At 35.0% G+C, this 24,644-nt stretch overlaps 1 protein-coding gene and 1 long non-coding RNA gene across 3 annotated transcripts; one reads left to right on the top strand and one right to left on the bottom strand.

The window, feature by feature from the left end:
• Window positions 1-187: 187 nt before the first annotated feature.
• On the bottom strand, window positions 188-18,622 carry LOC125665856 (bcl-2-like protein 1). Of its 2 annotated transcripts, none has more exons than XM_048898763.2 (2): window positions 17,645-18,622; window positions 188-2,596 (listed from the first exon to the last, which is right to left on the bottom strand). In XM_048898763.2, the coding sequence occupies exons 1-2, from the start codon at window positions 18,083-18,085 to the stop codon at window positions 2,468-2,470; spliced, it is 570 nt and encodes a 189-aa protein (XP_048754720.1). In that variant the 5' UTR covers window positions 18,086-18,622; the 3' UTR covers window positions 188-2,467. The 2 variants fall into 2 exon arrangements, with proteins under 2 accessions (XP_048754720.1, XP_048754721.1); XM_048898764.2 differs by having other exon boundaries at window positions 15,042-18,460.
• Window positions 3,512-4,138, top strand: LOC130050741 (uncharacterized). The gene is made up of 2 exons (XR_008798995.1): window positions 3,512-3,737; window positions 4,038-4,138. It is a non-coding gene; the product is annotated as an uncharacterized LOC130050741 (long non-coding RNA).
• Window positions 18,623-24,644: the final 6,022 nt, after the last annotated feature.

Raw genomic sequence — 24,644 nt, 5'->3', positions numbered from 1 at the left:
TCACAATGCATTAATTCAAGTTATATGAAATTCTTTTAATTGTTTCCAAAGTCATTCTCTTCGAACACTGTTCTATTTATTGCAATCAACACACGAACCCTGTAATCTTTAAGAAAGAGATCTTGACCAAACGAGTGTTTTTTAAAATATCATTTCGTTTAAAGTCTGGGCATACAATGGACAGCAATTGCAGTGAAAAAAGATTTATTACCATTCTACTATAACAGCACTGATACATCATGAAATAAAAACACTATTAATACATTGTACAAAAAAGACAAATTATCAACATACGGCTGCCAGCGGAATGGCTACAGAACTGTAGTTCTCTAGTAGGCGTGTCCGATTTCTCCCCGGAGAGCTACAGTTCTGTAGCTACCAACGGAAATAACAATGCTCACATTCAACAGCAACATGTACAATATATCTGCCCTTGTCAACATCATTACCTGTGACATGTTGATTACCTGTGACATGTTGAGTACCTGTAACATGTCAATACAGGGCTACACATGCTATTTGTATTTATCCGAATTTCTGTCAATCAACATGGACCTTCCATACCTTAAGAACCTACATTTAACCACAAAGTTATTCTGCTAAAAATGTTAGATCCCCCTAAAATGTTTTGCTTCTAATTCGGAGTAGGTAGAATAATGACTTTAACAGAAGTTTTTTTTTTCATACATGGACATTCTCAATGTTTTAACAGATAAGGAAACTATCAAAGTAAATATACTGCATGTAACATATGCACACTTCACATATTCATCATCGATACGAGAAAAAAAGATACTGAAAAATGCAGCTTGTAAATATTAATTCTATTATCTTTTCAACGTCCAATCAACATGTAATGAAAAATGGGCGTGATTTCTAACATGTACAGTGAGACAGCTGGTGGGTTTATCAGCAATCGGCCAGAAATAAATACATGAACATCAAGTATGGGGGGAAAAGTACAATAGTGGTTTCTCAGTATACATGTACATGCAACCATTTTAAGGTCATCATTGGGCTTATACATCACCTATATTTTATTACTTGTATTTCAAATCAATCAAACAATACTTTAGATGCCTTCTGTTCATGATATTGCAACATGTGTCTCAAATTTATAAAAGAATTTCTTTCAATAATCATCAAATTATAATCATACATAAAACTGTTTAATTCTATTTATTTTTTCTGTTTACATTAAAACATATTTCTACAGACCTAGACCTTAAGGTAGTACATTGATAATATGGCACTGGAGGAGGGAAAGGGGGGGCTGTTTGTATTGAAAGCTTGGATTACCGTAAATATCATACAAACATTACATCACTTTGTTTACGTTACTCCTCACTTCATTTATGGAATTCAAAGGGTCAATGCTCAGACTGTAAAACAATTCAATGTGGGGCATAATGTATATTGTGTTTTGGTATTGACAACAAGTAAAAGACTGTAATAATTTATATATATCTATACAGTGATATTCATTATGTGAAGCACTACAATATACATATATTAAATCAACTCAGTAACATCAAGCAATGGATGGAGTTCAGAATATTTTTCTTTCTAGAAATTTCAGTTAATTCTAGTACAACTGTACAAGTTAAAATCCAAATAGAAGTTCACATTATATTCAAAGTGCAAAGAGCCTTAAATCTGAAAATTATAGTTCGTGACAATGCACCAATTATTTCCTTTTGTAATAATTAATCAATAAGAATTATCTCCCATTCTGATAATTAATCAATGACTTATCTATCAAAACATCATGTCTCTTTATGAGAATGATTTATCCATTTAAAAATCAGATCTTCTCCAACCGCTGTGACCTTCTCCAGTGTAACGGTTAGAGAAGATATGATTTTAATAAGATTGAGAATCATGAATACTTGTATCTATTAATGTAAGAGTTATTTCCCTTGACGAAAATTTAGCAAGTTATCTCTCTTTTCAGTATGACAATTCAAACAATAAATCATCACATTTTCAACAGCAACAGTAATCAATGACAACAGCATACTCCAATCCACTTTCTAACTTTACAAGTCCATTCTTTCACCCACAAACTGAGTATATAATCATTTATTTCATCTATCAACTCACTATAAACAACATTCCTTATGCACTGAACAGCATTTTCACCTCAGTATCCACATTTAACAAGGTCACGTTCATAACAGCTCACTATTCTTTTCAACAACACTTAGCCTTCACAACATGGATTCGCAAAATGCGTAATAAATGAATCGTAGTTAAAGTAGTAGACATTGAATGCTGGCCCCTTTGATCTAATTAATACAGAAAACTCACTTTCCATTCTGAAATTGGCCAAAAGTCTTGAAACATTAACATTATTCATATAATGCATGTGTTAGCTGAGGTCTTTCATTTGTCCGAATGCAACAAAATGGACCCTGGAGTCTGGGCCACTGGGGCATTGGTTGGTCCCTGTAAGATGGACCTAAGTTCAAGTCCTTTGTGTCATCAATGCCCCTAACACTACCACTCCCACAGCTCCCAGCACACCATACTTCACCCATGGGTTGTCGTCGTTTGTTGATCGGTCTTTTCTTGAATAGAATTCTACAAAGCCTTGCTGCAAAAGACAAAATGAAAATGATTGATTAATCATAGAATCCCCAATAAGCAGATGTCTGTAACATTTTACGACTTGGACTCTTGCTTTTAGTAATATCCAATCTACTCCTAAGAACATCAGAAGAGAGATATTTTCCTGAAAGCCAAAAGAAAGCTGTGAGTGCACATGGTCTTATTGTTTGTATAGCAAGTGCATATGTGTTTCGTTTCTGCATACATGTATAGTAAATGTACATGTGCTTTGCAGAAGTCAGGTTTACTCAGTAGAAAACAGTTCTATTAATGTAGTGTGTGAACGAATTTACATGTACACTATGTGACATGAAGTTTGATCATTTAATGACTCAGTCTAGAAACAAACAGTTCTTCACAGCACGGCATTCCGTGATGTTAAATACACTGTTCTCTGATGCAGTAAACTACCAGCATGTGACACATTGATCTGTATACTGTGTTACATTGCACATATCTAATACATGTACCATATCTAGGTAGTTTTGGAGCACCAGAAATGTTGGTTGTATTAGTGGCCATGGATAAGGAAAATTTGCCTAAATAAAAGCTTCAAAATTTCTATTCGTATAATGAAAGGTGAAGATAATGAACAGTGATCAATCTCATAATTCCTATAAGCAATAGAGAATAGAGAGTTGGACACACACAGACCCCTGGATATACTAGAGGTAGGATCAGGTGCCTAGGAGAAGTAAGCACCCCGTTGACTGCATGGTCACATCCGACGTGATAAAGGATCCACTTTTTAATGGTAGCCCAAAAATAAAAGTGTTAAGATTTAATAAAACTATTTTTCAGATTAGTTAACAAAAAGGACAGTATTCTCCAAAGTATGGGAGGAACAACAAAACTCATGATCCGCTCCCAGGTAACAGATAAAATTGGAGGAAAAACTTGGCAGACTTCTGTTGTTGATTCATTAAACTGACTGGAGTCATTAGCAGGATGTAGTGCTGGAAGAGAAACTGCTATCTGCTGTACAGCCACTTGTTAACTGTGAACAGTGTGTTTACCATCACAGATTTGTCTGTCAAGGCCATTAAATGTCAGAAGCCATCAGATTTATTTTCAGAACAGAATGTCTTGCATCTACTTGATCTTGCATGAAGTGCAAGGTAATATTGGTATGTTTGTTTTCCATATATTCAAATTTTATAAACTGCTTTACAAATTAAGGATTGGGTAGTGGGCTACTGATCTGCCAGTGTCTTTTGTATTACATGTATTTATTAAAATAAATTTTTGAAAATCATGTTTTTTCTATCCAAAATTGCATATTTTGTGCCTTTATTGACATATCATATCTTTCATGATTAAATCATTACATGCTAATTTGATAAACTTTTTCAAGGTGTAGCAGCTAGGCCACCTTTGATACTCTTTCAAGGTGTAGTAATCCACCTTTTAAAAACCTAATGTTTCAGAGTCTGAGAGTGTACAATTATTGCCAATACCAGTCTGACAGGGAGTGCATGTGTATGACCTTGACTTTGGAGCAGTGAGCAGTAATTATGGCCAGGGAAAATGATCCTCCATCACTGACCACATGAAAGATGGATAATTTATGGGCCTTGCCATCATCAGCTGATCATTAATCTCTCTCATCACTTGCAGAGATAAATCAGCCTTAAGTAATGTCTGCCAGGGACCAGAAATATAACTGATGAAATAAAACCTGGAATGAATATTAATAGTTCAAGACAATAGACAGGGGCCAAGTGGAGGCTGAATAATGTGCATAATAAATGTGCCAAGTGAACCCAGTGTACCACCACTGAAAATCAGAGATTCCGTGAAGAGCAAATGTACGCTGATAATTTGTGTAACAGCTAATTATACCTATAGTTTACAGTGATTTACTGGGTTAATGGAGGCTCCTCATCATGTGACATACATTAACATCCAAGGCCTTGCTTTTATGTACAGCCCTCGGAGGACAGGGAGATTCATGGCCATTTGCAGTAACAGTGAAGAAGTAACACAGTAATCTGTACCGCTATCAGATTGAGTACACAAAACAGACACATGTACACCTTAATATCTAATCACACACATGCACCAAGAAGGTGCGAGACCAGTGCATTTGGCGATTTTGGTCACCGACCTTATGATTCATACATCAAATATTACTATTAATTAATACATCTCCATTAATTCCAGTGGGTGTAAAAATACAGATTTCATTCATGTAAACGTTTTGGCATTGAGTTCGTTTAGAATATATAATGCTAGATTATCAACCACACAATTCCAGATATTTAATCTATTAGCCTCAAATAATAAAGCACACTTATTGGTAGAGCTGGCTGAGGACCAAAGGTACATGTGAACTAAGACCCCAGTCCTAGCTTGATGGTATTCCATGGCCATCTTCTATCTATCAAACAATGTAGATTTTTTACCAGTGATTAAAAGTTATATTTATTTAGAAGACCAACAAAATATGGAAAGACTGAAATAAAATGAGATTTCAAATGAAACTACAAAATTATACAATTGCCAGATGTGATGTGGGACATTTTCAATGATGTTGGTGATTTTGGTGTGTGTGTGTCGAATGAAGTGTAAAATTGAATTGTAAACAGGATATAGGGTGTAAGCAAATCACTTGAGTTCGTCAATGAATGTGTAACTCGGTCACATACATGACAATGAATTTACATCATCTGACTAAGGACGTACTTGTAAGTTTATAAATTCATATAACCACACCTCCTTTCCCTGTTTATTCTACTAACTAGTGTGTACAGAGCTATACATCGGATAACAAGATGGGAGTAGAGGTCTGTGTGAAAAATTATACACTTGCCCATTATGAGAGAGCAGAGGATGCAATGCACGATAAATTCCCCATAATGAATAATATTTCTTTTGATAATGAATGTCTATTTCTCTGAAATTTTAAAGAACGTATGTCTATTTCTTTATCAAGTAGCTGCCAGTTTACCTAAACAGTTACTTGAAATGAAACCACCTTGTGACCAAGCAATCCGATTTCTATAGAAACATATGAACATCTCTATATTTCTCTATTAGAAACCTATGAACATCTCTATATTTCTCTACTAGAGACCTGTGAACATTTCAATATTTCTCTACTAGAAACCCAATCTAACATCTAATTTTAATTAGATTGCTAGAAACCTATATGAACATCTCTATATTTCTCTATTAGAAACCTATGCACATTTCTATATTTCTCTACTAGAAACTTATATGAACATCTCTATATTTCTTTACCAGAAACCTATGAACATTTGTATATTTCTCTATTTAAAACCTATGAAAATTTCTATATATTTCTCTACTAGAAACTATGAACATCTCTACATATTTCTATTAGAAACCTATAAACATTTCTCAACAAGAAACTTATATCAACAACTCTATACTTCTCTACTAGAAACTTATATCAACATCTCTATATTTCTCTACACACTCAGAATACATAATTTCAATGACTGTATTACTTGCTTCCTCGACAAAGAATCATTGCATGACAGCTTATAAAGATATATTATATCATATATAAATTTACATCACTTCATGCTTCTGTTTATACTAAATACCGGTATCTAAATTTTAAACCTTTGAAAATTATCAATCTGGTGCTGAATTTTAACTTTACATCTGGAGAACGGATTCCCCTAAATTTTTTATCTTGTCCTTCCTAAAACTGTCAAGTGTGGGAAAGTGGAAAACACCATGTTAAAAATATACACCTGCATAGTAGTTTGCTGGTGTAGTACAGCATTTAGTAACAGAAATACATATATACAAATTCAAAATCTACATTCATCTTCCCTTTTTCACCTCTGCATCTGTCTCAAAGTTAATTCAGTATGCTAAATTCACCTTAGGAGGCCTGGGCTCAATTCTCCATCTCAACCTTAGTCAAACATTAGTGGTTGTTCCCTTGCTAAGCAGGGTCAAAAGTCACGGTTCTCTTGGATGTGACATTAAAAAAGATGTCCTAGCTGTGTCACGGTGTATAATAGCACGATAAAGAACTTCACAGTTACAGAGCTGGTCTCGATCTACACGAATAAAAAAAATCCTTAATTAGGACGTAAAACAACACACCAACAATCAGTGCACTACGTATTCTTGTATTTGACAGTTGGACCACTACGTATACTTGTATGTGACAGTCGGACCACTACGTAAACTTGTATGTGACAGTCGGACCACTGCGAAACTTGTATGTGACAGAGTCGGACCACTACGTATACTTGTATGTGACAGAATCGGCCCTATAGTGATGGGCAATCGGGGGGGAAAATTAATCGATGATCGGATTAATCGGAGATCGGATTAATCGGATGTACCTTTTCGATTGATTTATCGAAAAATAATCGAATTTTAATGATTTCAAATTTATGGCATAGATATATTAAATTTACTTTATTTTTTTACCCTAGATATTAAGTTAATTAGAATAAAATCATTAAATACAGTAAAATATTTGTATCTGGAATATGGTTTATCTCGAATACCCCGCTTGAGTCGAAGTCGACCGCCGGTCCCGGCCATGTTCCCTATATAAATGATTAAAAAAAAACTTCTGATATTTCGAACACGGTAATCTCGAATACTCCGCTTATGTCGAAGTATTTTCAAGGTCCAATACCCTAAATTCACCTGGTTTATCTCGAAGTGCAGTAAATTTTCCGCTCTGCTTACTATACCTGGCGTCATTAAGTCACACTTTCACACCCGCGGCTACATCAATTATAATTAATGACCGCTAATCCACACTCGCCTTTTCCGAGTAGACCCAGGTCGCAATAAATGGTTCATCAGCTTGGGTGATTAGTGAAGCCTTCCAACATTACGGCTAAAGTTCACCGCCAATTATGACTTAACACACCCAATTCCAGGGATGATGTTTTGAATGACACACGCTCTATCGTTAACATGTGGGTTAGATAAACACACAGAATCATCGAAGTACGCTTGAAGGTAATGCTCTTAATAACGATAATGCATTTAATAATACACGCTTCATCATTAAAACTAGTACAGAGAAAACACGAAAACTTATTTAAAAGTTGGGTTTTTTTTTCAAATCCGTCTTTTTTGTTTTTTACGTGATAGGTTCTTTCATTACAACGCAATAACTACATTCCAGTCGAGCCTGGACATCAGTAAACTTAAAGTAAGCATACAGGCACGATCATCTTAATTTTGAAACACATTGTGAATTCAATTGGATGTTTATATATATTAAGAAAAACCAAAATGTTTGTCTTTGAAATTCCACAATTTTAATTTATCAACTTGTATTAAACTATAAGAAACAGTAACGGTGTTGTTGTTTATAATGCAAATCTCATACTATGCATCAAATATCCTCCTTCAAAAAAATATCCAAGATCAATTTTGGATATCTCGAACCCCTGGATATCTCGAACTTTTTTCGAGGTCCCTTGGACTTCGAGATAGAGATATTTTACTGTAGATTGTATCTTGTTTAACATCTCTCTCGAGAAGTTTTCACTCATATGGAGACGTCCAAAATCATAATTAGAAATTTGAAGTTAATAATCCCATACTTTCTATTTCATATTCCCGGGATAGGGATCTTGACTTTTGTTGTTCTTATGGGATCCAGGTCAGAGACTCAGAATTACCCTTTGCTTGTTGTAAGAGGCAAAATCTGAAGCACTGTGTCACAGCAGGTGTGCACCATAAAGATCAATCCCTGTTCAAAGACTGTAAGTGTCGAGCATAGGCAGGCAATTTTGCAGGCCTTTACCGGCAATGGTTATTGACGTCTCCATATGACTAAAAGATTCTCAAGAGAAACGCTAAACAATCTTATCAGATGATTCAGCTTCGTCAGCCATTTTTTATTTTAGATAAGTCACGGCAGGATTATTCGTATTATTTAAAAAAAAAAAAATACCGACGTCGGCGATTTTTGATTTTAAAAATGACAATCGATTATTCACATCGTTTCAGTTATAGCGACCGACAATCGAAAGTCGGCGACAATCGGTACATCACTAGTCGGATCACTACGTATACTTGTATGTGACAGTCGGACTACTATGAATACTTGTATGTGACAGTCGGACCACTGCGTATACTTGTATGTGACAGTCGGACCACTATGAATACTTGTATGTGACAGTCGGACTACTATGTATACTTATATGTGACAGAGTCGGACCACTATGAATACTTATATGTGACAGAGTCGGACCACTATGAATACTTGTATGTGACAGAGTCAGACCACTACGAATACTTGTATGTGACAGAGTCGGACTTTGTCAAACATGCCTCTTAATATCATGTTTTATATCAAGTTACGTCATTGCTTATGCTTTTGAAAGAACTCTACAGTCAGGCTTCAATATTACCATATTAGATCAAAACTTTTCACCCCCAAAATGAGACAATATTCAATGATGGCATCATTACATTCAGTTACACATTATTGAATATCTGTCTTGGTACAATGTAAATAGCATGCAAGTTGGAATGTAAAATGCTACCACCGATCACTAAAGCCATTGTGCAGAAAACAATGGCCTCTCCTTAAAGAATTTGGCACTAAACCACCTGCATATTGAAAACCTTCATAAGAACAGAAATCAGCACCTAAGTCAATTTCCATTCAAAGAGAGAATTGTTTAATTCCAACTTCAAACAAGAGCATGCCCAATTTCAAAAGAATTAAATAACAACTGATCTACATTGGAATTCACATTAATTCGATCATGATTAAATACATGTATACGAATTGTCAAGAATTTCTTCCCTTTTACAGTCATATACTCTACCCAATGCTGGCAAAAATTAATATGGTTAACATTAATAGTAGAGACAAATGGACACTAAAATGTTATCAAAACACATATTTATGCCTGTTCAACCTACACGTTTTCAAAAGAGAAGAGAGGGGAAGGGTTGTCTCTCTATTACAGTTCGGATGTCCTAGAGCTACCCAAGAAACTCAGCTATGGCTTTATTGGAGCAAAATCCAGGAAATTCCACACACACACAGAGAGAAAGAGAGTCTGAGACATCAGTTTCTTATACACAGTTAATGTAAGAATATAAATTCTTTTTCATCTAAACAACAGAAACCTCAGGCACACCATATGATGATGTATCATGATGTATAAATTCATTTTTCATAATAAATGTTGACAATACATCATGTAACATGTTTTAAATGCAGACCCATCATCCATGAAATCACCTGTATTAATTCTGGTTATTCATTTGTTATTTTGCTATCAAATACGATCATGAACAATACTCAAATCAATATAGGACCATTTCACACGCACACTTTCAGGGTTTTATCCAGCATTTAGATGTTACTACTTACTACCCATTTTATATATTTAAGGGGAATTTTTGAGAATGCAGTCATGATCTTCCAGGGGATGGGGGACATCCATGGAATATAATATCAACAGATTATAACAGCCATTATGATATAAATTGATTGATTACTCATTTTATCTATATTGTAAGAGTCTGACAATTACAGAAAATGACTTATAATATATATAACAGGCGCGTAGCTGCCTAAACGCAAGTACGCAACTGCGTACACATCATTTGCGAGAGAGAAGGAGAGAGATTTGTCGTTAGAATATCTGTGCCTAAAATAACTGCATACTATAGTGCCAGTTTATGATTTAATCAGCATCATGATGTCCATTCAATGAAATTTAATGTCCTTTTTGAATTTCAAATTAAATGTCGAATACCACTTTAATGTACATTATATATTTGTACATGTAGTAGAAGGATATTTGTTATCAGTAACATTTACCATACATACCAGTCGAAAACAACTTTCACACACGGTTTGCATGATAAAACACTCAAAATAATTTTGTGAATTCTTTTTATTTTGGAAATCGACAAGAAATCACATATTTTCGTGCATAGAAACAGCTAGGGTAGCTGTTTCTGTGCACGAAAATATGTGATTTCATTGGAAAAAACCCAAGAGGTTTTGCCCCCCCCCCCGGGTTTGCCCTGTACCCACTGGGGGCCTCAAGGTGGCCCCTAGACCACTTGCCATACTTTGCGTGCACTTCTTTTTTTTCTGGCTACGCGCCTGTATAAAAATGATTTTTGTTCAAAATTCTCATACAATTTTGTGAAGTTTCTACAAATGAAGGGGAATTTTTTATCTGTGGAAGGGGAAATATCCATTTGTTGCCAAAGGGGAAAGGTACCTTTTACCGGTAGTAAAAACAACCTAGATAAATCCCTGACTTTATACTCAGTGCAAGGGTGTAGTTAATTAACTCACTGTATGAAACATCAATGAATGAAGTAACTTAAATAAAATCTTGCAATACATTTTTTTTTGTCAAGTAAATGAAAAGGGTGAAGATACTGAAGAATCCTATGAAGAATACAAAACCAAAGACCCATAAAAAGTTAAAAACACCAGAGAGGTGGGATCAAGTGCCTTGGGGGAGTAAGTATCACCTGTTGACTGGTCACATCTGCTGTGAGTCCTCGGACTTTATCAGGTACACGTTAAATGTTTTGAGCTTTCACAGATGCAATGTAGCGGTCAGGTATGTTCGATCACTGGTGGCCAGATAGCTCAGTTGGTAGAGCTTCTGAATAGAGATTCAAAGGACTCAGCTTTAGTTACAATCCCGGTCTGGTCTGCTGCATTTTCTCCCTTCCCATTACATTCAGGGCTCGAGATTAACATAACATACCTGTCAGTCCGTGACTGGTTAAAAGTCTGGCGGACTGACTGACATTTGCGACAGTCAGTCCTAGACTAGTCAATTTTCCAAAATGTAATTTTGGAAAACATATTAACTTATGGGATCTTCAACACACATTTGGCATTCCTCTTAGATATCAGACGAACCAGATTAGCAAATATAAATCTCACATAAGTGTTACAATATTGTCTGAGGCATCTCTAGTTCAATTTCATTATTTCATTTTAATAACATTAGTGAAATATTTATTTCTGGAAAACTCGGGTGGACTGGTAAATTTTTCTGTGGACTGGTTGAAATTATGCCCCATAGTCCAGCTGAACTGGTGGCATATAAAGTTAGTTTAAAGCCACGACATTTGGTGTCAGAGATCAACCCTGCCCTGTGATAATGTCAGCCAGGGAATAAAGATCCTGTGTTGATGTCTTCATGATGTGAAGACATTTATGGAGGGAGAAATGTATAGCAGTCAGATGGGTTTGATCATGGCCATCAGACTGATCAGTTGATAGAGAGCTTGACTAGAGATTCAGGGGGCCCAGGTTCAAATCCAACATGATCTTTAAAGTGTCTGGTAAAAGTGGAATGACCCCAGAGCTCTCCCACAATAATATGGGACAGAAGTCGAGAGTAGCGGAATCAAGAACGTAGCACCATTTTGCTCAAGATTGGGAATTCACGTCAGGTGCTCATATAGTTTCAAGTAGATCTTAAGAAAAGCAAATTATGAAATATCAATTCAACAATGGACAATATTAAAGAAGAAGACCCTATATTAAGCACATCTTTAGCATATTTTGAAATTTATCATAATATATGACACATTTGTACTAAGATGAGAAAATCATTTTCATTTTGGGAAAGTGGTCTTTTTCACATAAGGTTCAGCATTATTATCAGCACATTCTAGAGTGATTGTAAACTATGATCAGTCCCTTCTCATGTAGATATGACTGTACATTGATATATAAATATATCTCTGTATGTGTGTGTATGTGTGTGTTTGACGGAGTTAACTGCATTGTGCACAAATATTAGAACATTTCAAAAACAAAATACAGACTGCGGGGATATAAAATCCTAGCAAATCAAAATGTCCGTTTCAGTAAACTTATGTACAACAGGCAGTAACAACACTTTTCCATCACTCTGGACATATTGAATGTGTATAATGTCCAGTAAGAATTTTCTCTGTAACTCAACACCTTAATCGGTAATGCCGATCGAGAAATCAATTTGGCAAGATCTCTCAGACATAAAGAGTACTGCGTAGCAATGTACAAAATATCAGAACACAATCAATAAGCAATGTCTGCTGAAGGAACAACCCAAAAGGTTGCTGAAACTCTACCATGGGAATACTTACGATATAGACATAATAGCATGAGACAGAGAGAAAGCAATCTATTATAGACATTCTAACGATCCATGTACATTAATTTATGTATATCTAATTAATAATATTGGATTAAACTTTGAGGCTCTACCATTTTATTTGATATCATTATAAATATGGGTAATTTTTCGTCATTTTCATGTACATCAAATATTCTTTAAAAAAAGAAAAATAAAAAAAAAATAGGATTCACTAATGATGAGAACTGAGTCCTCTAACCACTGTCCAATACAAGCTCTCAGGGTTCTACAAAAATGATTATTTAATGGACACAGAAAGGAAACCACCCCCGTAAACTGAAGGGCAAATCAATGCTGTATGAACAAGGGAAGGTTTCGTGTACATATTGCTAAATAGAGATTCTAATCGCCCTAAATCAATCGGTTACTGGAAATTTCCCATAACACAGAGACACTTAGTACTACTAGAGTATTATTGATCAACGACTTTTTCCATTTCGTCACTCTACCCAACCTACAGTTGTGAGTACCGTAATGTGACGTGTCGACAGGAGGATAGAGATAGAATTTTTTCATGATGTAAGATGAGCTATTTTGATTGAATGTCAACCTTGCTATTAATTTCTTCGTTACTCTGATACGCCCATGATCAAACGTGTATCTTAGGAAAGGAAAATTAAAAACCATTACATTTTTTAATCTATAATTTAAAAGTTCAAGGTTATAATAGACTTTTTTCACATTCACCATGCCATAGGAAAGACTGATCTATACATGATCAATAGAAGAGATGAAGCAGATCGTGTATTGTGTCCCTGTTTGTGAATATGGCCTTAGAGCAGCCTACATTGAGCGGTCTCCTGTTGACCCCCATAAAAATCAATGTACTAAATATAAATAATGGATGTGTCCTTGCATTTTGTCCAAGACTTAAGATAAAATGGTCGAATTATTTAACTTGATATAGGATCTTCCTGGTTGTGATTGTCACAAGCGTTCAAGGCAAGATCGCAAAGGTCATATGGAACATCATCAGTGATTGGAAGCTGATTATCTGAGAAAGCACTTCTGAATCAGATATACAAGTACACGTAGCTATCTCTATACAGTATTGGAAATACTAATGAATTTCATAAATAAACATTAATACCAACACCTTCGGTCTTTGTCATGGACAGTCAATATATACATGTATATATACACACACACTACATATAATACAATGTGTGAATATGACTACATGCGAATTACAACAGAGGTATAATACACAGTGTTCAGTGAACACAAACTGTGAGCAATAGGCATATGAAAAAAATCTTATTTCCTCCGCATCCGTAAGGTGAACTTTACATTGGGATTCACTGCTGAACAATAAGCAGCTGACCAATTGTCATAAAAGCAATCTATAACTGGAAACTTATGCAACAGACCTACCGAGGGTCAACAACTCAAATTGATACCTTTCCCATCCCCTGCTCAAGCAAGACTCTTACGTTGTCGTAGGGTCAGAAGGACCTAATCCGGACTATAAAGTAATACAAGTATTTCATGTATCATGTGCACAAGAGATGAGCCATATTTGATTTGATGAGTATATAAATTTTCATGTTTGTTAATGGTTTGAAATTGTGTTCAAGGCCTCCTTTTATAATAAAATTTACACAGTAGCAGAGCCAGGTGATATTAGATGTACCTGTATTCACCTATCAATATGTAATACAGTACTTTGGTCATAATTGTGAAATGCTGTGTGGTTTTACCTATTAATTTCTATCTACAGGTTTGTTAATTCCTAAGATATGTCTGTGATAGCAAGGTGAAAGTAAGCTGTATACATAGCATATTTGTCATGGCCTTCATACTGCAGGTTTGGAATGTGTGATGTAATGAGAATATAAGAAATATATTTCTTTTGATGCATGTTATTTTGGCATGTCTATGAGCAAGTATAACATTCACATAGTATGTTAATCAGAGAGAGAGAGAGAGAGAGAGAGAGAGAGAGAGAGAGAGAGAGAGAGAGAGATGATGATGATGATGACAAAGATGGAATTATTTTTCAATGACTGAGAGAAATGAGTGGCAGACACAGCTGATATGAAAAATATGTAGTGGGTGGGTGTTTTTTGACCCCACTACATATTTCTTAAATAACGTTTCTCCCTAGTTATAGATTGGACCCATCTCCCCTGAGAAAAAAAATCAAACAATGTTTATATTTAGATCCAGTCAAGTGTGACCAATAAAAATAGGTGTTGGGTTCCTCTTTTGTTTACCGGTCTCCTCACACAACGGACAAAGACCACACACACACGTACACAGCTAACTGTTAACAAGATTCACACTTACCCAGCCTCCATTAGCCGATATCCAGGCTTTTAAATTAGTGTTCATGTATGTAGCTACCCAATCCACTATGGAATCCACCAACTGGGGCATATTTCTAGTGACACACTCGACCGATAGTGCCCCGCCAAATCCTATCAAAGCTACAACCCTCCCCCAGTTCACGCCATTTGAAAACATCTCGTTTGTCACTGTAGTGAAAGTTGAGTAAGCAGTTTCTGGGGTGATTTGCAAGCTTGTCACCATTTCATGAAAGTCACTAGAATCTTGTTTGTTTTCAAATTCATCTCCCAGTTTTCGTACCGTTTGATACACTTTGTTATGGTTTTTCAAGACCGGCGCATTTTCCCATTCGTAACCGTGTTTGCTCAGTCGATAGTTCACATAATCCGCAACTAGACTCCTGTAATCTTCCTCTCCCATCGTTTTCACATCTATTTCTATGAGTTTGATACATACATTGCCTTTACATGTAGTACAATAAGGAACATATATAAAATAAACAAGAAAATTCCCACACAACTACAGCAAATCCGTTTTCCTGTACGTAAATAGGTCTGCCAGCTGCACGTTGAATGAGCCCCATGCACCAATGAAAATCGTCTTTCAGCACGCACTCAAAATCAATAAAACAAGTTACGTTTTACTATAGTTTGATCATTTGATACTCTCCACTTCGAAATAAAAATTGTTTTCGTTTCGTTTTGTCGGCAAATACCCACAATTTGTTAAGGTATTTAAAATATTCATGGATATTCATTGAGAATTTAGGTCAAAGGTTACGTCAGCGAAGTGAAACATTTTAATTGGCTAATCTATAATGGGATTGTCTGAACGTAAAATAAGATACACGTGGTCGGCTTCATGGATAAAATACAACATACGAGAAGTAACTCAAGCTCCATACCCAAGATACAGTCCTCGTGCATCGCTTTTGAAATGCAAAATCCCCCATAATTGTAGGTCTTTTAAAGTATTTATAGTAACCTGAAGTGATCAGTGGCAGATCTAGAGTATCCAAGGACCTATATACTAACGCTAGTATATAGGTCCCTGGAGTATTTGAATATTTAATAATTTTCTTTCACTCCAATTTTTCTTTTGCATTTTGGAGTCTTTAACCCTAACCCCCTGTATGACCGGAAATGGTATAAACATGAGCTATATAGAATTTTAAAAATCTACATAGCTCTCTCTCTCTCTCTCTCTCTCTCTCTCTCTCTCTCTCTCATATTTGGGAGTACTTAAATGCTTCCCATGCTTATTAGAATTCTGAAAAATGACTTGGCAGACGTTGAAGATTCGAAATTTTCTATAGAGAAGACATAACAGCTAGCTCGCTCTCTCTGGGCTTATAATTAAATCAATGAAATACTGAAGTTTAAAGTTTCCCATGGGCGGACAAGGACCTCAGGACAAGGAGTCTTCGAACTTAAACATATAAAGACAAGTCGTTACCCTGTGTAATTAAAGTGGAGATCTTGTAGGTTTTCTATTGAGAGACATATACATGAACCGCCATCTGTATTCTCTTATTTTTAGAATTATTTTTGGTGAGAATGTGTGTTTGTGTGTCTTGGCGAAAAAAGTCAGGCAATATCCTGAGTGGATATTAATATAGGTTTCACCAGAGATAGGCCTGAGATATACGGTTGGTGGATCTACGATTCTTATGGGTGTAAAAGATTTGGGGAGTCGTGGCAAAAGTTTGACATCTCTGAACACTAGGGCATATTTTGTCTTCTCTTTTGATTTACACATCTACACATTGTCCCTGTGTTATGTCCAGGTATTTTTACTTTTATTTGTTTATTGATATAATTATGTTAATTTCACATGTCCTAGTATTTCAGTATTATTATATGTCCATTTTATTTTTAGTAATCATGTAATGCTAAGCACTATAGAGTAATTTTATGATTATACATAATGCGTTACGTGATACACGTTATGTGATCACTGCGTTATGCGTGTTGTCAAATAAATAAGATTTTTAAAATTATTTCTCTTCACATTTTTATACTGATTTATAGGTTTTTACATTGTAATTGAATGTACTTGTGATATGTGAATATTGGTATAACTTTGGGTTTGGAGCTAAGAAACACATAAGTCTGGTTTTAGAAATCTAGCTTATATATCGAAGTTTGTCATATCATTTTGATGTCGTTGTACTTTTTATCTATGATATATTTAGATAGAATATTCGAACGAAATAACACCTTTACGAAGTAATTGATAAGTGACCGATTAAAAAATGTGGGCAAGCGTGACTCCTTTGAGTTTCAAAAACATGCTTTATTCAGCAGTATAAAATCCATTTTCGTTTCATATTATAAAGAGTTTAAATAAAAGAATTCAATCTGTTTTAGTTGAGTGGTTTTCTCGTAAAATGTAAACATTTTTTGCCTCACTTCTCCGTTTCTATACCGGTATACATTGTACGTGTATATACTTGCATCTTTAAAATCCATCTATCTAAACGTTGTGAATAACATGTGCATGTACACATGTTAGAGAGTTCTTATATCTCAATCTACATGTATATAAACTCACATTATGAGGACACAGGGTTCGAAACCGCACTCCGTCTATAAAATACCTACCCATCCACCGTGTTGATCAATCCACTGCCGTAGATCTTGCTCTATAAATTGTGTCATCCAGTCCACAATGGATTCCACTAGTCCGGCCATCCCTTTCTCCACACACCGCGTGGCAAGAGATCCACTAAAGGCAAACAGGGCCACGATCCGCCCCCAGTTTGTACCCCCTTGAAATAACTCGTCCACCACAGCTTTAAACATGGGGTAACAGGTATCATGTGTCACGTGTAACTGATCCACTAAATCTTGGAATTGTACTTTATAGAGATCCTCAAATTCGTCCCCCTTATCCCTCATCGTCGTATGGACCCTCAGAGGCGGATCCAAAAGGGGCGGACAATGCGTCCAAGTGTGACCATTCTTTGACAAGCGGTGGTTCAGGTAATCTACTACCAGATATCGAGATCCCATAGGGTCCATCTTACGGCTCACAATCACCATATTGTTTCCATTTCACCCATAACACATATCACATTTTTTCACAATTTTTCCTCACAGCGTTTTCCTTGATGACTACCGAATCCGTCACATTTCAAACACACAGCGATCCACAACGACGACAAATATTTAACACACTTTACCTACAGGTATGTATACCTTTGCCAGGTATATATCAATCCATGCGTGTGTGTGTGTGTATGTATAAATATATCTGAACCTTCGGTCGGCGATTTCGTAAACACCAGCTACAATATTCACAGGCCCGGCAAATAATTCCCAAATCCAATTAGCTCAGCCTGTGCGTATTCCCTTGCCAAGATGTATTGTATAAATTTTCTTTTTCTTTAAATCTTTATGTTTTCTGACACCTTTTTATAAACGCTGACGTACTGAATTTAAAATGTTGATATATGCGTGAGAAAATAAAAAGTGTAAACTAAACTCGTTTCAGATCATAATCATGCAAAATGCAGTCAACTGTGGAATCAGAAAAAAATTGGGCTTTTCACAGCATCCTGTCATTGACTTACAACTTATTCAAATAATAAAACAAGGTAAAATAAAACCAAAATTTTTCTAAAGTTCATTTTTATCTCCGTGATATCCCGATAGATATTGTTTAAAGCCTCATTAATGAATACAGCAGTCCTTATTTATCACATGGTATTGAGTATATCCTGTGATTTTTACCAGGGGGATTGATTTAGCATTATAAATTGTAACAAATTTGTGAAAATTGGTCATGCCGTGTGACACAACATTAGCATATTCTCATCAATCTGTCGTGTGTAGTAAATGATCGAAATTACTTCTGAAACAAATAAATATATAATCTTGTCTCGAAAACAGACAACCCAGCCTCTAAAATATTTACTATCACCCCAAATATGAAGAGAGCACCACTCTCCAGCCACCAATCGCGCCCTGTAAACTTCCTACTGTATGACGTTAATCAACAAAATGAGCACGGTCTCCCCATTACTAAAAAATAAATTTACCGGTTTAATTTTCTTATTATTATTTTCTTAAGAACACCCCAGATACAGCAAATGTAAACTGTGTAAACTGCCTGCGTAAGAGAGAGAGAGAGAGAGAGAGAGAGAGAGAGAGAGAGCTTTCATCAGTGAGTTCGTTGTGTATGCTTTATCTAGATGTTAGGTAGGTATTAATGTATGGTACTAATTTAAATTCCTGAATACCTCCCGACAACAAATCTTTAACTCAAACAATTGAATGAATGGCTTTGGCAGCTCTTATGAATGAAATATAAGGTTTCAAAAGTTGAATGAAATTAAAAGGAATTCTTACACTGAGTATCAGAGGGAGTGCTCTGGGATAATATCATACATATATACGCGCGGTTTAAATATAGAATTGTGCAATGTAAAAACCGCAGAACGTGGGCGATGGGGGATCAAAAGACCCCTTATCTTATCAGCCATGTTTAAATATGGCGAAATATTTGAATGATAAGAGCCAAAAACATCAAATCAAAAAGGAAAACGTAATGAATTAAAAGCAATGCGATTTCGTTTCTCCGTCAGGTGATGCTGTACATTTAAGGTACCCGATCCACAACCCCCATTTATTTTTTCAAGAATTAATTCCTATGTAATACAAAATTTGGTATCAAATGAAAGATAATTTTGCATACATCGTGATTCACCAGAGAAATATCTGCTATACAGATTAACTTTCATTCCTATGAGAAACACACATTTGTCACATATAAAGTCATGATCAATTAGAATAGAATTTCTAAAGAAAGCTCATGGTGAAAAGATTTCTAATACCATGGTCTTTCAAAATTTGCAAAGAAAAACGAAGTTCACTATACAAATTATGTAAATATTATTATTTTTTCTACATTTCTGTCCCATGGGGATCCGGGTTAGAATAGGTTCTTGCTTGTCGTAAGAGGCGATTAAATGGGGCGGTCCTTCGGATGAGACCGCAAAAACCGAGGTCTCTGTCACAGCAGGTGTGACACGATAAAGATCTCTCCCTGCTCAATGGCCATAGGCGCCAATCATAGTCTTAAATTTTGCAGCCCTTCACGTCAGTGGTGACGTCTACATATGAGTGAAATATTCTAGAGAGGGACGTTAAACAATATTCAATCAATCAATCAATTTTACATTTCTACAAGGGGAGATAACTCTGACAAAAATGTAATTCATTATGAATAGATCTGATCTCAGTTGCACGACGGTTAGTTAACTTTAACAGACAGTTAACTTCCCATTAACTCTTACACATACATTGCGTTAACTAGACATTAACTGTCAGTTATCAACTCATCTTCCTGCAACTGGGCCCTGGGTACCATCTACTCTCTCTCTCTCTCTCTCTCTCTCTCTCTCTCTCTCTCTCTCTCTCTGACCTTAGAGATTAAACATGTGCAAAAAAATTTAGGTAGTTTGTTTTCTCAAAAGAGTTAGTGTTACAGATATTGACTTTTTGTGAAAATAAATGCTTTTTTATGGATCGAATACCTCAAGTAGTGCTGGGTGTTCATCTAGATTGTGTATGATACCAAGAGTTATAGATCGTTGTGGAGGAAATTACGAAATGTATACCATATCAACCGTTGCAATATTTGATCTTTTCTATTTGTATTGTATACATTCCATTGTTAATATTTGATCTTTTCTATTTGTATTGTATACATCCCATTGTTAATATTTGATCTTTTCTATTTGTATTGTATACATCCCATTGTTAATGTTTGATCTTTTCTATTTGTATTGTATACATCCCATTGTTAATGTTTGATCTTTTCTATTTGTATTGTATACATCCCATTGTTAATGTTTGATCTTTTCTATTTGTATTGTATACATCCCATTGTTAATGTTTGATCTTTTCTATTTGTATTGTATACATCCCATTGTTAATATTTGATCTTTTCTATTTGTATTGTATACATCCCATTGTTAATATTTGATCTTTTCTATTTGTATTGTATACATCCCATTGTTAATATTTGATCTTTTCTATTTGTATTGTATACATCCCATTGTTAATATTTGATCTTTTCTATTTGTATTGTATACATCCCATTGTTAATGTTTGATCTTTTCTATTTGTATTGTATACATCCCATTGTTAATATTTGATCTTTTCTATTTGTATTGTATACATCCCATTGTTAATGTATGGTTTTCCTTTGCATCACATATTTTCCTTTCTTAACATATATTTTCCATCAGCGTTGTATATTTTCCATTTGTATTATGTGAGTTTGCATTTGTTTTCTAATGCGGGACGTTTTTAAATCCTAAAACGGTTTGATTTTAGTCTTGAATCAGCCCTATGGAAATTTCCAGAACGAAGCGCCCAGAACGACGCTTAGGTCTACAACTAATCGCACATTTTCGGACCTTTCCAGTAAGCCGAAAAGTTGCGATTGGTGTACAACATGATCAGCATAAAATGGTGTAGGTGTTCAGTGCTAGTTATACTTATAATCGATTTAACTAGGCCTATATTTATAATTTCATGAATATTTATAATTATATTACTTATATACACCTCATTCAACGAATGACACCCCAACCCGAGACCAACGATCTGACACATCGATAAATTTTTAAACATCTGATATTTTTGATGTTCCTATTTTTTGTCGTGATTATAGAAGTCATTGTTATGAAATTTTGTGATAATTTATTAACAATTATTGGTATGTACGAACACTTGGATAAACACGTTGAAGTTTTCATTGTGGTTGAACAGGTTTTGTGATGACACAGATCTTGAAAGCAAGTAAAAAGTCGAAAACTGTTCAGTATGTCAGATATCGAATGGTCTGGGAAGTTTACGCCTTATAACTTTAAAGTTAAAACATTTTACCGAAATGTCCAAGAAATACAATGTAAGAACACTGTTTACAATATACATGTAGCAGTTTTTCTGTTTGCCATTCATATAGTGCATTTTGTTTTTCGATTATTGCGTTTGAGGAAAAGAAACGACGTGTATTCATAATTTTACCCTTAAATTGTCGCAATGGACAAAAACTATCATTAGAAACATATCTGCAATACCGAGTTTCAAATTCTGAAATTATGAAAGACCGTTCATTTTGTCTTTGGTCAACTATTCGGCATGTCGGATTACAATTACATTCGTAAAATTATTATCTAATTTTCAACACAGAGAGAGACCATTTATGTTAGATAAGAAACATCTAATTTGGAGCTTCAAGTGACTTCCTAATAATCAAGTTTTATTTAGTGTATATAATATTAATAAACATAATATGAAAGATGTACGCAATTGTTAAAAAATTGTTCTTAAATTCATGTGAATTAGAAATATTGTTCATTGAATTCTTGTGCGCATCAATTCAAACACGCTTTTAAAAAGTCCGTCCTCTATGCAAGATTATTTTATTGTGATTCCCCGCGCTTGCAAGGAGTTTCATCTAGTATATGATAAAAACAACAATACATGGAAAAATCTGTATCACGCTCCACACCAACCCTTGACGGATATCAGGCCTTGGGCCTTTGCCCCTCGGGCTGATATTGGAGTCTTGAGTTGATATAGAGTGTGCTGCAGAATTTGCCATGTATTATTCCCTATAATTGCCGTATTCTTTGGATATCACCGTAGGAATAAAAAGCATGCATTTTAAATTAAGCTATATAGTTTATACACTTTCTGCAAATTATGCAATTTAACTCAATTGGATTAAAAAGTAATCAAGCTAATTTCCAATTTAATTGTGTATTCTCCGAGTCGGATAGTGAACCCCCATTTTAAAAATATTAATGATCACGTGACGTTGCACGCGGGATTTCGATAGTAAACAACTACACAGCAACGTGAAAGAGTATACGACCTGCAGGCTGTTGACGGGGCATATTTAGCGATACAAACAGTCAGACAGAATTAAACAAGAACCACTTTGAGCAATAGAAGGCATGTTAAATTTTATGTTTAACATGAAATCACCATTCTATATGACTATATCCTGCAACTTCCATTATGTTTTTAAAAATATTTTTTTCTCGCGCGCTTGTGCACACCCACCATAAACGTCACCCTTTCATAAATAGGCACTAGAAAATTATCAGTTTCTCCTTACATTCAGTAGACTAGTACTCATTTAATACCCGTATATGATTTGTCGAAACTGTCAAATCTTCCTATTTTTCATAGTTGATCATACTGACAAAACTTTGGTATAGTTTTTAACATCAAACAAAATACTGTTTAACACGGCACATATACCTTTAAATATCGCCATTGTCTCTGTATCGTAAACTTTCGCGGATATTTCTCTTTGGACGACGATAAGCTTGTATAGGAAGGTATTTGGATATGAAAATCGATATTTCCTATATCAAACATTTTGAAATTTTGAAATATGAACGTAAGAATTGAGTCTCGAGTTTGTTTGGAGTTGAGGAGAGGTAAACTTGATGAAAACATAGAACTTCCAACACACTACATTGTCAAAATTATGTTTAAGCATTGCTTATGATCCTGTGGTTGTTTAACTGTGGTAAAATTACAAATACATCCAAATGAACCCTCCTTAATGTCACCTTCTTCACATCCATGAATTAAACATAACAGTTTTCTCTCTAATTAAAACAGTTCATGTACACAAATAATCAATGGAATCAATGGAATCGTCATTGAGTTTTTTTTAAAATATGCCTCAAAATTTCAAACATTTTGTACGATAAACAGTAACTACATGTACAGATAAATGTTTTTGATACGCACATTTGTATAATTTGTATAAAATTTGTCTCGAATTCTTTGCAAAATAGTTTGGCATGAAAATGTGCATTCAAAGAAAAACATTTTCTGTTTCATTTCTACTTAGAGTTCGTAATTTATCTTATCCAAGTCAACTCAATTTAAAGAGACCACAAGGTCTATCATACCTGCTTTATATTTGGATATTTTCTTGAATATAGATGTCAACAGAAAACTAACAACACAACTTTAAGACAAACAAGATGAATTAAGATTCTCGATCGTCGACTTTCCATAACTGCATAGCAATATTCCATCATTAAATACAAATGGTGTTTATGTCTTTCAACTGATCGAGATCATGTTCTGCGTATGATCAATTTCTGATCGAGGTAAGCTGCTGACAAATAAATTAATGTTACAGGAGTTTCAACAGTCTCGTTTAAAGACGGCATTCTATGGTATTATAATTATCCACTGGGTCGATTTCTACCTGACGTGACGTGTTTCATATAAATTGTTATTACACATTGATTTTGACTACGGATTACTTCATTTATATTATCAAGATATAGGACTCACGGCGGATGTGACCAGTCAACATGGGATGCTTACTCCTCCTTGGCAGGTAATTCCAATTCTGGTATACCCAGGGGTCTGTGTTTGTCCTTCTCTTAATTTTGTATCCTTCATAGAATTTATGAGATTGGTCGGCGTTATCTTCATATGATCACCTGCATACAATTCCATTTTGTTTCGAAAGGAGTTATAGTAAATAGACAATAACGAAAGTTGATTAGTATATCCAAGAAAAATAAAGACTACTCTCGACATCACTTTT

The sequence above is a fragment of the Ostrea edulis genome, chromosome 10 (genome assembly GCF_947568905.1).
Source record: "Ostrea edulis chromosome 10, xbOstEdul1.1, whole genome shotgun sequence".
NCBI lineage: Eukaryota > Metazoa > Mollusca > Bivalvia > Ostreida > Ostreidae > Ostrea > Ostrea edulis.
The sequence above is the reverse complement of the archived record's forward strand: the minus strand, read 5'-3'. Positions and strand labels throughout refer to the sequence as shown.